The sequence below is a fragment of the Salvelinus fontinalis genome, chromosome 28 (genome assembly GCF_029448725.1).
Source record: "Salvelinus fontinalis isolate EN_2023a chromosome 28, ASM2944872v1, whole genome shotgun sequence".
Lineage (NCBI taxonomy): Eukaryota > Metazoa > Chordata > Actinopteri > Salmoniformes > Salmonidae > Salvelinus > Salvelinus fontinalis.
The window spans coordinates 28,697,054-28,715,199 of record NC_074692.1 but is presented as its reverse complement, the minus strand read 5'-3'; the positions used below and the strand labels follow the sequence as shown (position 1 = coordinate 28,715,199).

The 18,146-nt window shown below is 41.0% G+C and overlaps 1 protein-coding gene across 6 annotated transcripts in view; it reads left to right on the top strand.

The window, feature by feature from the left end:
- Window positions 1–812: 812 nt before the first annotated feature.
- Window positions 813–18,146, top strand: part of LOC129826553 (vesicle-associated membrane protein 8-like) — a 42,666-nt gene continuing 25,332 nt past the window's right edge. For 2 of the 6 annotated variants that reach the window (XM_055887428.1, XM_055887427.1), the window contains exons 1-7: window positions 898–1,157; window positions 8,169–8,392; window positions 8,503–8,593; window positions 10,070–10,162; window positions 10,445–10,562; window positions 11,292–11,443; window positions 15,958–16,147. In XM_055887428.1, the coding sequence (XP_055743403.1) occupies window positions 1,128–1,157; window positions 8,169–8,392; window positions 8,503–8,593; window positions 10,070–10,162; window positions 10,445–10,562; window positions 11,292–11,443; window positions 15,958–16,147 (898 nt within the window). In that variant the 5' untranslated portion in view covers window positions 898–1,127. Of the gene's footprint in view, window positions 1,158–7,368; window positions 7,523–8,168; window positions 8,393–8,502; window positions 8,594–10,069; window positions 10,163–10,444; window positions 10,563–11,291; window positions 11,444–15,957; window positions 16,148–18,146 lie in introns of those variants that run through there. The other 4 variants (XM_055887433.1, XM_055887430.1, XM_055887432.1 and 1 more) reach the window with 4 other exon arrangements.

The window sequence follows — 18,146 nt, the reverse complement described above, 5'->3', positions numbered from 1 at the left end:
TTCAGGTCATGAAACATGGGGAAAACACTTTACATGTGGCATTTATATTTTTGTTCAGTATAATTGAATGTAGCTAAATAAAATAGAAAGAAAATTTTTCTCATTACGGAGAGAGTGAGCATTTGAAGTGGCTATGTTGAGCGTAAAAGTTTGAAACAGGCCTATGCTAGATTTAGAGATATTTGGCAGCTTTAGTTGTGAATAATACAAACCTTAGAGTGTCTTAGAAATCTAAACATATAATATATGGGCCATTCTACTTTTTTTTAAACATTTTTTACATATTAGTAAAGACAAGATTAAATTGAGAACAGTCTGAAAATATGATCACTTGATGAGAACAGCTGTGCAGCCTGAGGCAAGGAACAGAGCGCAAACCATCAATAGCCTATAGTCGTGCCATGCAGCCCATAAAATGTACTGGGGCAGGGGAAAAAGACATGTCATCTGTATGCACTGGAATAGCGAATGGAGGCCATGCGCTTTTCCAACGGTCCGTTTTGCTGGCTACTTTGGTTTTATAGCGGATCATGTGCTTAATATGAGCAGCTGAAAAATAAATACACTATATATACAAAAGTATGTGGACTCCCTTGCAAATTTGTGGATTCACCTATTTCATCCACACCCGTTGTTGACAGGTGTACAAAATCGAGCACACAGCCATGCAATCTCCATAGACAAACATTGGCAGTAAAACGGTGTGGCTGAATGGACACGCAAGTCCCCGCAGCAATGTTCCAACATCTAGTGGAAAGCCTTCCCAGAAGAGTGGAGGCTGATGTAGCAGCAAAGGGGGGACCAACTCCGTATTAATGCCCATGAGATGGTCGACAAGCTGGTGTCCACATACTTTTGGCCATGTAGTGCATAAGAACACTCTTTTCACTCCACGCATCAACCACTGTTTGAGGAGCATGCTCTCGCTGCCCGATAGGTGATATTCCGCCCCAGCCCTATATGGCACGGCTCTCCAACCTTGTTCCTGCAGCTACACATGCTAAAATTGGGAATCCAAGTGAAATCTATTCAGGAAAATCGCAACAAAACATATTCACTAAACTATTCACAGCCCGTCAACACGCTCGAGAAAGGAATAATGGAGAGCGAGAAGGAGATGGAAACTCATGGTGGTGAGATATTCTTTATCGCTAAAGGTAATGTGTCACCCATTTCATTATGAAAATATTAACAATTCCCTATTATTAGGCTACAACAGCATCGCCTAAGGCTATACGTTCTCTCCCAGACTCATGGATATACATTTTGGAGCGTAGCATAAGCTAACCAGTCCATGCAGTATGCATAATAATACAGTCCACACTCAAAAGCGATTACTCAAATTTGTTTCATTTTGGAGTATAGGCTAGACCAATTCTGTATGGATAAGCATAAACTCTAATATGCATATGGTGTTTTGAATTAATCCTCACCTTAGAAAACACTGTCCATTTCATTGTGTTAGGCTTTGAAACAACACCACAACAATCAGGTTTTACACTGTTTCAAATGGCTGTTGAACTTGTTTCTTTAAATTGATCATCACAGTGAGGTGAGTTTTAAAATTATGATAGGCCTACTGTTTTGACAATAAGTGTTTGATGTGATTTTCGATTGCATTTGCATTGATGGTTAGAGGGACAGTAGGCCATTAGGACCTGATGGTCATTAGCAAATTGGGTATTACCAAAGCATGTTCAGAATGCATAAAAGGAGATTACCGTGGTCACGTGGAATTTTACTGCGGTCATGACTGGTGTGGTGGTAGTAAGGTCACTGCAACAGCCCCAGTCACAGCCAGTATGGTGTCTTCCTCCAGAAACACCAGCTCTAACGGATTAACACTGGGAATCCATGGGGAAATGGGAGGGCAGTGGCAACCCGTCTTTCAGGGCAGGTAGGGCATAGCCTACATCACCGCAAAATATACGGGTAGAGCTCGAAAATTCAAGCCCTTTGGGTGCTGCCATAGAGTTACATTAGAAGTGCCCATCCAAGAAGGCTCAAGATCATTGCCCACAGAGAAAATCACGTTATATCTACCGTCGCTTTGAATGGACATACTTTCGAAATCTTAGCTAGCAAGCTAGCAATCATCATCATGAATCAAGTCGACAATCTACTGGCAAATCCTTTTCAATCCTTGTCATATAAAGAGAAATTATAGATTAAATGTATCGGTGCTCATCGGCCATTGGACATAAACATTACACAACAAGTTGGAAATCGCAAATTCAACAATCAGTGGTTTGGAAGGAATCAGTGGCTAACTGCAAGCGTTGCAAAGCAATCACTAGCCTGCTATTCAGTGGAGTGGGTGTGTGGTTTAAGTCTGGGTTTAAGGGACTCTTTTTCAAGCTTAAAAGGATAGACCAATTCAACACCATGGGCTATAAAAGATTGAATACATTTGCCACGTTCAAAACAACTGGAAACTCGGAAGTGCAAAATCTCAGACTTCAGTGAGTTCAAGACAATGAATAAAAAAAGAGCTCCAACTAGGAAAATAAGTTTTGAACGGTCATCCAACTCGGTATTCCATGTCGGGAACTTGGGGTCTCTTTCTAGAGCTCTGACCTGAAGATCACTGCCGTCATAATTCAACCTTGTTTTTTCTGAGTTCCCAGTTGTCTTGAAAGCACCATAAATCCAAAGAATGCCCGACTTTGATGACAACGTTTAATGACAAAATTTGCCCACGAAGGCCCGCTGCGCCACCTTCCTGTTCAAGTGAGCACAGCACAACTAGGTGATTACAAAAATGCATTGTATGCTGCTGCATAAACACTGTAATATGCCTGCGAGATATGTATACTGTTGCTAAGAAATTCATACTAACTGTATGTTGTGTAGTAAGCTGTTAGTAGCCGATGTGCCTCACCCTAATAATTTGGTGCCTTTCCCCCTCATAACTTAGCCTACTATTCTGACTTGGTGGTGCACATGTAGCCTATAGCCTGTTTTAGAGAAATGTAATCATAGAATATTGCAAGAGCTTTCATTGTCTGCTTATATGCCACCTTTATTTATCCTACGGTTCTGACTTGGTGTACAGAGAGAACACTGTAAGAATGGCCCATGTTCTGAATTCTGTTGCTGTGCATTTCCAAAGTGCTGAACAAATAGTTATATTGACTATGTCTGTCCTAGCTCACTCATTAATGTCTTAATTGATTACGAATTGCCTCTTATCTGCTCATCGTCCCATTAAATGCCTAGTTAAATAAAGGTTCAATTTAAAAAATTTAAAATGAAATATGCCATAGTTTGTACATCTCAATTGTCAGTAGAAACCACATTTGTTTAAGCAAGTCAGCCATATCAGCTATGCTTTTTTTAAAGGCAGTTGTCACGTTCCTGACCAGTTTTCTGTTATTTTGTATGTGTTTGACGGTCAGGGCGTGAGTTTGGGTGGGTAGTCTATGTTATGTGTTTCTATGTTGGTTAATAGGGTGACCTGATATGGCTCTCAATTAGAGGCAGGTGGTTTTCATTTCCTCTGATTGAGAGCCATATTAAGGTAGGTGTTTTCACATTGTTTGTGGTGGGTGGTTGTCTCCTGTGTCTGTGTCTATGTACGTTGCGCCACACGGGACTGTTTTCGGTTTGTTTGTTTGTTTGTTTGTTTGTTTGTTTGTTTGTTTGTTTGTTTGTTTGTTTGTTTGTTTGTTTGTTTGTTTGTTTGTTTGTTTGGTTTATGTAGTCTGTTCCTGTTTCATGCGTTCTTCGTGTCATGTAAGTTCTTATGTTCAGGTACGTCTACGTCGTTTGTTGTTTTGTAGTTTGTTAAAGTGTTTTCGTGTTTTTTCGTCTTTAATTTAATAAATCATGTCATATCAAGAAGCTGCATTTTGTTTCAATCCCTGCTCCTCCTCTTCGGATGAAGAGCCGTTACAGCAGTTACAGCAGTAAATGAGGCTGAATGAACTGTTTCACTGCCAGACAAAGCTCCGCTGATAGCCAAGTGTAGCATTGCTGAAAGAAAGCTTCTCCTTCAATGAGGTTTAACGGCGGTTGGCATCCAATAAATGTTGCATTACCGCCACATACTAGACTGCAGTATAACTCTTTATACTTTGCTTGAAAAATAAACAAATACCCTAAAATCTAACACTACACTCACAACAACAACAAAAAACACCACCATACTCCACTATTAAAATATATTTAGTCCTACTTCAGACCAACAACCGGAAAGGATGGGACTCCACCACTTAACACACCCTGTAACTCTTCAAATCAAATCATATTTTATTGGTCACATACTCGTAATTAGCAGATGTTATTGTGGGTGTAACAAAATGCTTGTGCTTCTAGCTCCGACAGTGCGGTAGTATCTAACAAATAATATCTAACAAATTACACAACATATACCCAATACACACACATCTAAGTAGAAATGAATTAAGACTATATACAAATGGACGATCGATGTCAGAGCGGAACGGACTAAGATATAGTAGAATAGTATAGAATACAGTATATACATATGAGAGGAGTAATGCAAGATATGTAAACATCATTAAGTCATTTAAATACCGTAGAATAGTATAGAAAACAGTATATACATATGAGATGAGTAATGCCAGATATGTAAACATTAAGTGACTAAGATACCGTAGAATAGTATAGAATACTGTATGGAATTACTCAAGTGGTATTTTTCTGGGTAACTTTCACTTTTACTTGAGTCATTTTCTATTAAGGTATCTTTTACTTTTACTCAAGTATGACAATTGCGTACTTTTTCCATCACTGCATGCATCTAAACAAAATGTTGCCACCAATATTTACATGCTAAAATAATATCTGTGTGTCGACCTTTTATAAGGTCAACAAAGTGCCCACGCATGTGATTGGAGTGTCCCACAGGTAATTTCTTACAGATGAAATGATGACAGGAGAGAGAATGAGAGAAATTGATATAGGGATGCAAGCCCTTGCTCGTAGGACCAGCCTCTCTACACCTCCCAGACCTTCAATTTACAATACATACATAGACAATAGAAAAGTCCTTACCAATACATCGTACCAGCCAGTTTTGCAATTTTGTTGGGAGTAAAGTGCCAGTATCCCCGTTGCTGCTGGTTGACCTGTTTGGGGGACAGCGCTGTGCACAGACGGGGATGGTAGACTTAACTATCAGTACATGTAATCACTATATGAACTCCCAAAGAACAACAACACTCAATAATAAGAATAGGGGTGGATTCAAATATCCTTTGGAAAGATAAATGGCCTCTTTTTCTCCCCCTCATCCCATCCTCCCAGGCACTCTATCCGCTTTCTACTCATGGTGTGTGTGTGTTTATTTTCCAGTTTCCTCTATAGACCATAACCATATATCATTGGGGCACTTCTCTGCAGATGCATTAGCCAGATTATACATCACATCTCTCCAGGAGGAGGGAGGGAAAGGAAGTAGTGCAAGCCAGGGCAGTTAGACTGACTGTGGGAGTAAACAATGAAGGCGTGAATGCTTCCTCAATGCAGGTATTCCGGGAATAGGTAGGCTTTGGCTGAGAAAAACAACATAGAGAGATTATATGCTGACGGAGAGATCATTGGCACTAGAGTAGCATAGATCAAATGGAATAGACAAATAGACTACATATGGTGAGACCCATTGATAGGAAATAGGGTTTGTTGAAAGAGTACACATGTGCAATGGTTGTATGTTTATTCATAAGGGGTGAAATGTTAAAACCAAATATCTGTGCACACAATTTCACGAACTATTACTACATCATAATACACAGTCCTGATCACCATTTGATACAGAACTATAAAATACTTATATTGGAAAGGCGACAAACCTACTCAATGCAATGATTCTGTTCTCTTCTAGACCTACTTACCGCCGTCTAGTGTCATTTATGGTTTGAATTAGTCTAGCAATTCTTTCATAGGTTACCAACATGTTTTTTATGACGGAAATAGGGAAAATATTTCAATATCCAAACATAAACTCAATTACAATGATAAGGTTTTGGCCTAAACCAGGGACCTTTATCTTTTCTAAATAGACTTTAAAAATAAATAATAATCGATTTCTTTAATATAGTGCTTTCATTACAAGTAGAATCTCAAAGTTGCTTCAAAAACAAAATAAACAAAAAACAATTTAACAAAACAAATGTAGGAATATGGCAGTTCTTGGGTGATGGTCTTGCACAGCTTTAGATGATAAGCAGTTGAGAAAGGTACTATCTTGAGAGAGAAAGCGTCAGTACACATCAGCAGCGGTCCAGAAAAGCCGATGCAAGCCTCTGCATCTCCTCACCGCAGTCCACTTCCCTCTAGAAACTGGGGCAGGGTGCCAAAAATCAGATGCTCTTTTTCTGGTATTGCTGCATCATTCAAATCACAATTAGCAAGATAGCTAGCTAGGCAAGCCAAATATAAACAGACTTGTCACAATCACACAAGCATTTCGTTACACCGCATCTGCGGTGTAAAATGCAAATTAATTACTTAAAAATCATAGAATGTGATTTTCTGGATTTTTGTTTTAGATTCCGTCTCTCACAGTTGAAGTGTACCTATGATAAAAATTACAGACCTCCACATGCTTTGTAAGTAGGAAAACCTGCAAAATCGGCAGTGTATCAAATACTTGTTCTCCCCACTGTATATACTGTACTCTATACCATATACTGCATCTTGCCATCTTGATGTAATGCATGTATCACTAGACACTTTAAACAATGCCACTTTTATATGTTTACATACCCTACATTACTCATCTCATATGTATATACTGTACTCGATACCATCTACTGCATCTTGCCTATGCTGTTCTGTACCATCACTCATTCATATATTTTTATGTACATATTCTTCATTCCTTTACACTTGTGTGTATAAGGTAGTTGTTGTGAAATTGTTAGGTTAGATTACTTGTTGGTTATTACTGCATTGTCGGAACTAGAAGCACAAGCATTTCGCTACACTCGCATTAACATCTGCTAATGTATGTGACAAATACATTTTGATTTGCTCTGGAATATGGTGCCATTTGGGGACACAACTTGGTCAAATATTTTTAATTAGAAAGAGGACTCTGCATCGCAGGTGGGTCACCCACTTTGGAGATAAAACACCAGAGAAAATTTTTAATGGTAGAAATGTCCCCTCAAAAAGTTTTTCGGCACCTCGGTAACACTCCCCCAGTTTGTCATCTTCTAAACCACCCGATAAGTCACCAATCACCCCATTAAAAGCTGGAAACAATGGTGTGATTGGTAAGATGTTTCCACCTTTTAATGGGGTGATTGGTGGCTAATCGGGTGTCTAAACACAACATGTGGTATTGGCGGAGCTACCTCAATGGGGCGGAGTCGAGTGTTGATTCAACATGGTAATGCACACTGTCGTTACGCACACCCTTCGGCGCACATTTTAAAATCTGATCAGGAACAAAAGTGCATTCCTACAAAGCAAAACAGGCTTTGTTTTCATTTTAATGTAGCCATCTATAAAGAAACAGTTCACTGTTCCAGAAGCTTTGGAAATAATCGAGGTAATGTACGAATTCAATCTAGTTACAGCTTTTGTTTTCATACAGCAACGTTAGCTAGCATAAACAAAATCTGGGTATGGCAAATAAACACATTTTAGTTAACATCCTTGTTGGGTATTGCAAATTTTAGTTATCATCCTTGTTATTTACGAAGTTTTTGGAACAGATTCCTGTTGGAACGTTACACAAATTATACCCACACCAACCTTAACTAACTTTAGCTAACTTAACTAGTTTATTGATATCAGATATAGCAAGTTATCTATCTAATCCAGTTATGTTTTTAGCTAGCTAAAACGTTGGCTAACTAGGTAACGTTAACGATAGTATCACAGCTACCAACAATCACAAACGATACCTTCCTGTATTTAGGCTGACTAGGTTTAGGTTTGTTGGCCCAAGTGCTAACTAAAATTACTTTGTTTACAGGTGGCCAACAACAAAAACGTTGTTAATTTAGGATTGCTTTAAAAAAAAATCAAGTTGCCTTTGCTTTCGTAACGTTAGATAGCTAGGCTCCTATGATCAAATATCCAACAGCTAACGTTACTGTACCGACAGTATAACTCATTTTAATAAATGCAACTTCAGGGAGCAGAGAGGAATAAAGAACTTAATGTGCATCTCTGTGTCCCTCTCCCCCCAGGCAGTCACGATGAGCTCATCGTCCTCACCCCTTTCCCGGGTGCGTCAGTGGGCCTCACCGTCCCTGAAGCACAGGGGCGCCTCTCCTGCCGCGAGCAGCACCCCGCTCTTCGCATCTTTCGAGGGAAACGATGATGAGCTAGAGCGGCGTCAGAGGCGCAGATCCCGGGTCATTGACTTGCAAGCTGCCGCTGACTCCTCATTTAATGAATCTACCTCTCATAGGTAGGACAAGCCCTCTCCTCTCTGCCAGTAATCTCCTTTAGTACTACATCTTGACATGTGTTCTATTGATTTAGACCTTTGTAAGAGACAATCCTTGTGTTTGTGTTCAGCACCACGGGGACCCCTGCTGCTGTGCCCATACTGTCAAATGCACAGATCTCAGAACATTACTCCACCTGCATCAAGCTCTCCACTGAAAATGTAAGCAGCACGTGCATGCATATACTGCCGTTAACAGACACTTTTCTAAGAGGGGCAGAATACATCCCAAGGAAATGTTGATGTGATGTTCTCGCTCCTAGTCATTTCTTATGGCGTCATATGTTTCCTTCAGAAAGTATTCATACCCCTTGACTTATTCCACATTTTATTACAGCCTGAATTCAAAATAAATAACATACATTTTTTTCTCACCTATTTACACACTCATAATGACAAAGTGGAAATGTGTTTTTTTCATGACAGCCCTAATTCAGTACAAGTTACAATCACATTTGGCAGCAATTTTAGCTGTGTGTCTTTCTGGAAGAGTCTATAAGATCTTAGCAAACCTGGATTGTACAACATTTGCACCTTATTATTTTTCAGCTCTGTTCCTTTATGGTTGTGCTTCTGTTTATTTGTATCCTAAAAAGCTTCCTAGTCCTTGCCAATGACAAGCATACCCATAACATGATACAGCCTTGGGAAAAATGAAGAGTGCTACTCAGTGATATGTTGTGTTCAATGTGCCCCAAACATAACGCTTTATATTCAGGACATAAAGGTAATTTCTTTGCCAAATATTTTGCAGTCGTACTTTGGTACCTTATTGCAAACAGGATGCATGTTTTGGAATATTATTCTGTGCAGGCATCCTTCTTTTCACTTTGTCAATTAGGTTAGTGTTTGTGGAGTAACTACAATGTTGTTGATCTATCCTCAGTTTTGTCCTATCACAGCCATTAAACTGTAACTGTTTTAAACTCACATTTGGGCTCATGGTGAAATCCCTGAGCGGTTTCCTTCCTCTTTGGGAACTGAGTTAGGAAGGACTTCTGTATCTTTGTAGTGATTGGGTGTATTGATACAAAGTGTAATTAATAATTAATAACGTCACCATGCTCGAAGGGATATTCAATGTCTGCTTTTTTTTTTTTTTACCCATCTACCAATAGATGCCCTTCTTTGCAAGGCATTGGAAAAACTCCCTGGTTTTGTGGTTGAATCTCTGTTTGAAATTCACTGCTTGGTTGAAGGACCTTACAGTTATCTGTATGTGTGGGGTACAGAGATTGAGGTAGTCATTCAAAAATCATGTTAAACACTATTGCACACAGTGAGTCCATGCAACTTATTATGTGACTGGTTAAGCAAATTATTACTCCTGAACTTCTTTGGGCTTGCCATAACAAAGCGGTTGAATGCTTATTGACTCAAGACATTTCAGATGTAATTTTTGTTATTAATTTGCAAAAATAAAAACATAATTCCACCTTGACATTATGTGGTATTGTCTGTAGGCAGGCCAGTGACACACAATCTCAATTTAATCCATTTTGAATTCAGGCTATAACAGAACAAAATGTGGGAAAAGTCGAGGGGTGTGAATACTTTCTGAAGGCACTGTATCTCCAACCATGCAGGTTATTGGAAACTGGCGTCTCAGATTCACAAAACTTTGTCCTATTTTTGTAGAAAATTACCACCAAAAATGCCTTTGGTCTCCACCTGATTGACTACATGGCTGACATCCTCAAACAGAAGGATTCTGAGCTCACAAATTTCAAGGTATGGCTTGATACATTAATTATTCCTTGATTGTAGTTTCTTATGTCTCTTTAAATTTACTTATCACAAAACTTCAGATTTGTGCTACTATTGAGGAGATTAAAGTATAATCTACTAATGAAGAAATAAGATTAGCGCAACCACTTAAGATATACATTGTTTGTTTTTATAGGCTTATTCCAAACTAATGGAGTATATTGATGACAGACTGGTCATTTCACTTTATGGGCCTAGCGTCTGTTGGCTGTATGAGATAATGTGTTTTTCTCTGTCCTTGCCAAGGTGGCAGCGGGTACCTTGGACGCAAGCACCAAGATTTACGCAGTCCGAGTGGATGCTGTCCATGCTGATGCATACAGAGTACTGGGAGGACTGGGTGCTGAGACCAAGCCTGGGGAAGGTGAGAGGCTCTTAACTATAACATCCATACATTGTCTGTGTGTCCCAAATGGCAAACTATTCCCTTTATAGTGCACTACGTTTGACCATGGTGAACAGTGTAGTGCACTATACAGTAATCCCTCGTTTATCGCGGGGGTTACGTTCCGAAAATGACCCGCGATAAGTGAAATCCGCGAAATAGAAAACTTTTTTTTTTTTTACAATTAGCAACTTCCGTAATGGCGAGCAACGGCTGCATAGCTTTTACCTTCCCTTAGCATGTCCAGAAGTTTAACTTTATCTGAGATAGGTAGCATCTTCCGCCGTTTGGGCCCATCCGCAGGTGCTTTTGTCGGTCCAGGCCGTTTCGTCGACATTATGGGTTTAGGAGATGTTCGAAATTACAAGATAATTTGGCCAACTTAATGTAAATTTGCCAAGCTGTTTTATGTACGTACACATAACTGCACGAGACGACAAAATGATAGCACAATTCGTAGCATGTTTTGATACAAGAAGCGGGAGTGAGTTTTTAGCGAATCAGAATGCAGAGCACAATGCACCAAAAAAAAAAAAAAATGCATTATGAAAATCCGCGAAATAGCGAATCCGCGATAAGTGAACCGCGAAGTGGCGAGGGATCACTGTATAGGGAATATGGTGCCATACTGTGACTTGCTCTGTCGTAAAAATAATAATAATTGTTGTCAATAAAAGATCAGGCTCTGACCTTTTCCTATGCGTATAGAGCATGGAGCAGGAGATGGGGGAGAGATGGAGGAGGGTGCTGCAAGAGAGCTGGCTGCCAAGCAGGTGGTGAAGAAGAAGAGGCCTCCCAAAAAGACTGTGGAGCAGAACCTGAGCAACATCAACAGCTCTGAGTCAGAGAGGAAGTTTGAGGTAAGTGATGGTTTTCCTGCTCCAGGAATAGCATGAGGTAAAGGACCAGGCAATGCCTTTGAGGTTTGATGGGGAGTTACCTGGACATTTTTGAGACACATAGCCAAACTCGGAATATAAATGGAATTGGTGCGGAAAGCCTTTTGAATTTTGTAAAGTGAGTGTTGAAGAGGTGAAATAATTGTTATTATTGTATTACTATAAAGTGTATGCCATCAGGCCTGGAGGGAAGAAAAAGTAATTCTGCCACCTAAGAATAGCGGAATGACTGGCTCAAATAGCCACCCAATCAGCCTCTTACCAAGCCTTAGTATTGTTTTGATTTTTTTTTAGGACCGGATACAATGCTATTTCACAGTAAACAAATTGACAACAGACTTTCAGCATGCTTATAGGGAAGGACATTCAACAAGCACAGCACTTACACAAATGATTGATGATTGGCTAAGAGAAATTAATGATAAATATTGTGGGGCTGCTTTGTTAGACTTCAGTGGGCTTTTGACATTATTGATCATAGTCTGCTACTGGAAAAACATATGTGTTATAGCTTTGCACCCCCTGCGATATTGTGGATAAACAGTTATCCGGCTAACAGAACATAGAGAGTGTTCTTTAACGGAAGCCTCACCAACATAATCCAGGTAGCATCAGGAATTCCCCAGGGCAGCTGTCTAGGCCCCTTACTTTTTTCAATCTTTACTAATGACATGCCACTGGAAATTGAGCACGTTGAGGTGACTAAACTGCTTGGAGTAACCCTGGATTGTAAACTGTCATGGTTAAAACATATTGATACAACAGTAGCTAATATGGGGAGAAGTCTGTCCATAATAAAGCACTGCTCTACCTTAACAGCACTATAAACAAGGCAGGTCCTACAGGCCCTAGTTTTGTCGCACCTGGACTACTGTTCAGTCGTGTGGTCAGGTGCCACAAAGAGGGAGTTAGAAAAATTGCAATTGGCTCAGAACAGGGCAGCATGGCTGGCCCTTGGATGTACACAGAGAGCAAACATGAATCTCTCCTGGCTCAAAGTGGAGGAGAGATTGACTTAATCACTAATTGTATTTATGGGAGGTATTGACATGTTGAAAGCACAGAGCTCTCTGTCTAAATGACTAGCACACAGCTCAGACACCCATGCATACCCCACAAGACGTGCCACCAGAGGTCTCTTCACTGTCCAAGTCCAGAACAGACTATGGGAGGCGCACACTACTTCATAGAGCCATGGCTAAATGGGATTCTATTCCACCTCAGGTACTGATGCAAGCAGTAGAATCAGATTTTTTTTTTAAACAGATAAAAAATACACCTTATGGAACAGCGGGGACTGTGAAGCAACACAAACATAGGCACAGACACATGCATACACACACAATAACATACTCACTATACACACAAGTACACATGGATTTTGTGTTGTAGATATGTGGAGTGGGGGCCTGAGGGCGCACACCAGGTGTTGTGAGCTGCTGTCTGAAAGATGACTGGGAATATGGCTGAATATAAACAGTGTATTTATTCCCTCCGCAAGGCAATCAAACAACCGACATGTTGGTATAGGGAAAAAGTGGAGTCGCAATTCAACGCAATTCACGAGACATATGTGGCAGGGTCTACAGGCAGTTACGGACTACAAAAAGAAAACCAGCTACGTCACGGACACCGTCTTGCTTCCAGACAAACGAAACACCTTCTTTGGCCGCGTTGAGGATAATACAGTGCCACCGACGCGGCCCGCTACCAAGGACTGCGGGCCTCTCCTTCTCCGTGGCTGACAATAGACATTTTAACATGTTAACCCTCACAAGGCTGCTGGCCCAGACAGCATCCCTAGCTGTGTCCTCAGAGCAAGCGCAGACCAGCTGGCTAGTGTTCTTACAGACACATTCAATCGCTCCTTATCCCAGTCTGCTGTCCCCACATGCTTCAAGATGGCCACCGTTGTTCCTGTACCCAGGAAAGCAAAGATAATTGAACTAAATGACTATCGTAGCACTCACTTCTGTCATCATGAAGTGCTTTGAGAGACTAGTCAAGGATCACCTCCACCTTACCTGTGTGGCCATGCACGCCTCCAACTCAATCATCAAGTTTGCAGACGACACAACACTAGTGGGCTTGATTACCAACAACGACGAGACAGCCAACAAGGAGGAGGTGAGGGCACTCGGAGTGTGGTGTCAGGAAAACAACAACAACCCGAGCCACTGCCTGTTCACCACGCTACCATCTAGAAGGCGATGTCAGTACAGTAAATCAAAGCTGGGACCGAGAGACTGAAAAACGGTTATCTCAAGGCCATCAGACTGCTAAACAGCCATCACTAACACAGAGCGGCTGCTGCCTACATACAGACTCAAATCACTAGTCACTTTAAATAATGGCACTTTAATAATGTTAACATTATCTTACATAAGTCAACTCATGTGTATATACTGCATCTTATACAATCTATTGCATCTTGCCTATGCCGCTCGGTCATCGCTCATCTGTATACAGTGGGGAGAAGAAGTATTTGATACACTGCCGATTTTGCAGGTTTTCCTACTTACAAAGCATGTAGAAGTCTGTCATTTTTTATCATAGGTACACTTCAACTGTGAGAGATGGAATCTAAAACAAAAATCCAGAAAATCATATTGTATGATTTTTAAGTAATTCATTTGCATTTTATTGCGTGACATAAGTATTTGATACATCAGAAAAGCAGAACTTAATATTTGGTACAGAAACTTTTGTTTGCAATTACAGAGATCATATGTTTCCTGTAGTTCTTGACCAGGTTTGCACACACTGCAGCAGGTATTTTGGCCCACTCCTCCATACAGACCTCCAGATCCTTCAGGTTTCGGGGCTGTCGCTGGGCAATACTGACTTTCAGCTCCCTCCAAAGATTTTCTATTGGGTTCAGGTCTGGAGACTGGCTAGGCCACTCCATGACCTTGAGATGCTTCTTACGGAGCCACTCCTTAGTTGCCCTGGCTGTGTGTTTCGGGTCGTTGTCATGCAGGAAGTCCCAGCCACGACCCATCTTCAATGCTCTTACTGAGGGAAGGAGGTTGTTGGCCAAGATTTCGCGATACATGGCCCCATCCATCCTCCCCTCAATACGGTGCAGTCGTCCTGTTCCCTTTACAGAAAAGCATCCCAAAGAATGATGTTTCCACCTCCACGCTTCACAGTTGGGATGGTGTTCTTGGGTTTGTACTCATCCTTCTTCTCCCTCCAAACATGGCGAGTGGAGTTTAGACCAAAAAGCTCTATTTTTGGCTCATCAGACCACATGACCTTCTCTGGATAATCCAGATGGTCATTGGCAAACTTCAGACGGGCCTGGACATGCGCTGGCTTGAGCAGGGGGACCTTGCGTGCGTTGCAGGATTTTAATCCATGACGGCGTAGTGTGTTACTAATGGTTTTCTTTGAGACTGTGGTCCCAGCTCTCTTCAGGTCATTGACCAGGTCCTGCCGTGTAGTTCTGGGCTGATCCCTCACCTTCCTCATGATCATTGATGCCCCACGAGGTGAGATCTTGCATGGAGCCCCAGACCGAGGGTGATTGACTGTCATCTTGAACTTCTTCCATTTTCTAATAATTGCGCCAACAGTTGTTGCCTTCTCACCAAGCTGCTTGCCTATTTTCCTGTAGCCCATCCCAGCCTTGTGGAGGTCTACAATTTTACCCATGATGTCCTTACACAGCTCTCTGGTCTTGGCTATTGTGGAGAGGTTGGAGTCTGTCTGAGTGTGTGGACAGGTGTCTTTTATACAGGTAACGAGTTCAAACAGGTGCACAGGTAATGAGTGGAGAACAGGGGGGCTTCTTAAAGAAAAACTAACAGGTCTGTGAGAGCTGGAATTCTTACTGGTTGGTAGGTGATCAAATACTTATGTCATGCGATAAAATGCAAATTAATTACTTAAAAATCATACAATGTGATTTTCTGGATTTTTGTTTTAGATTCCGTCTCTCACAGTTGACGTGTACCTATGATACAAATTACAGACCTCTACATGCTTTGTAAGTAGGAAAACCTGCAAAATCGGCAGTGTATCAAATACTTCTTCTCCCCACTGTATTTATATGTACATATTCTTATTCCATCCCTTTAGATTTATTTGTATTAGGTAGTTGTTGTTTTATTGTTAGATTACTTGTTAGATATTACTGCACTGTCGGAACTAGAAGCACAAGCATTTCGCTACACTCGCATTAACATCTGATAACCATGTGTATGTGACCAATGAAATTTGATTTGTGCAATCTGTTATGAATGTATTGTAATGTTATTAAAATTGTATAACTGCCTTTTTCCGGACCCCAGGAAGAGTAGCTGCTGCATTGATAGCAGCTTATGGGGATCTATAATAAATACAAAGCCAGAGGACTTATGATATTTACTGAGAGTTTGGATCCAGACATGATTGTGAAAGTTCCTACAAAGCTCACACATGGTAAGCTCACCAATATTCTCCTCATTATCATCCCACCCCTCCAACTCCAGGTGGACCCCATGTTCCAGCGCATGGCGTCGTCCTTCGATGAGAGCAGCACAGCAGGTGTCTTCCTGTCAGTGCTGTTCAGTGAAGACCGTCGCTGTGAGCTGCTCTTCCCCTCCCACATGACCCTGCTGCACTCCACTCACTCCTGCTCCCAGTCTCCTCCGCAGCACGTCCCTGCGCTGCCCTTCACAGGTAACATTGACTGGGTCACGTTAGCATCACACTTTGATCCGGGGACATATGTAGCAAGTACCTCAGAGTAGAAGTTTCTGATTTAGCAGTTTTGCCTTTTAGATCACAATGTATACGATTATGTGTACAATGGGAGCCTGATCCTAGAACAGCATTCCTACTCAGTGCTTAATTTGTCAATTGGGAGGGGCCTGATCAAAGTGAGCCTGAGAGAGGGGTGACCTGGGGGGCTCTGAGGTACCGGAACGCATAAAAAAAGGCTTTCACCTTCATAATAAAGCATTGGGTGCATTATCGCTTTTGCATACTGGCATAGCGCAGTAGAGGCGATTTGCAGAAGTTGCACACATGGGGGACCATTTTGTAGCCTGGGATCCGAGAAAAATTTGGTCTTTCATAAACTCGGTTCATGCAATTCTATATCATTTTAGATGACTCGCGACTTTAGCAGAATATTTAATACCCAACAAGTTATCAGAATTTCTAGATACTTTGACACTGACAAACTAAGAATCTGACATCAATAAAAATGACCTTGTCTTGAATCCATCAATAGCCTAGGCCTAAGTGTGTGGAGACACACTTATTGTACAATATGAAAAGGAAATTAGTCTTAAAAAGCTTTCCAGTTTCACTGACTCACCCAATGATGTGCAGCTCACTCACCGGTGATGGTTGATTTGCTCGTGCCAAAGCTTTTCTCTCTCGTTTTACTTTGTAAAACAATGAAGTTCACTCAATAGGTCTATTTGGAAGTTGATAGTTGACTTGGTAGACATATATTAGTCTTTTCAGCAGGATCCATTTGCTTTACAACCTGTGTTTTCCTGAGATTGGATTTGAAATTATTGCTAAAGGCCTGTTTTGGCTGCATGCTGTTCACTTACAGATTTACTGCTCGTTCCAGACTGTAGGCATCAAATCACATTTTATTGGTCACATGCGCCAAAAACAACAGGTGTAGACTTTACAGTGAAATGCTTACTTACAAGCCCCTAACCAACAATGCAAAAGTTAAAAAGTAAGACAAATATATTTTCTAAATAAAAAGGAAATAGTAACAACAAAAAGACTATGTACAAGGAGTACCAGTACCGAGTCAATGTGCAGGGGTACGAGGTAGTTGAGGTAATACAGTATGTACATGTGGGTAGAGGTAAAAGTGACTAGGCAATCAGGATATATAATCAACAGAGTAGCAGCAGCGTATGTGAAAGGGTGTGTGTGTGGCATCAGTATGCATGTGAGCGTGTGTGGGTAGAGTCTAGTGAGTGTGCATAGAGGCGGTGCAAAACAATTAAGATTAATAAATAAAAGGGGGTCAATGTAAATTGTCCGGATAGCCATTTGATGAACTGTTCAGCAGTCTTTTGGCTTGCGTTGTGATTGGGCTACACACAATCCACAGCTAGGCTATTAAAAAAGAAATAAGTTATTGATCCTCTATGGCTAAATTATAGGCCTACTCTTTATTTCTGAGCGGACGGCAATAATTCTTTAACTTTGGTAAATACATGAACATTTATCAGGGGTGCTGCGGCACCTCCAGCACAATTCTTGCGGCTATGGTTCTATACGGAAATAAATAATGTAGTGTAAGATACAGGCGTGTTTCTTTCTCTCACCACAGCAATGGCCAAGTGCATTGGTCTATATAGGCTACAATGTTGTGCAAAAACCCGGGCCGGCCCACACAAATCAATTCTTTGAATATCAGGCATGTTTTCACATCACATATGTTAGGGGGCAGAATAAATCTAGTGGAATAAACTTTCATTTTTACATTGAAAACAGTGAAAATAATTTTTCTTACCATGACAGGTACTGAATCCTGGCAAATAGGTTCCGAAAGGAAACGGTGAAGTGCCGGATCCTGTTGCAGCAGAATCCAGATTAAATTAAGCACTGCTCCTACTCTGAGACACATGAATACATATGACCCCTGGGCTGTTTTTGCTGTAGTCTGGCATAGTATCTCTAGATTTTCTCAGAGCCTATA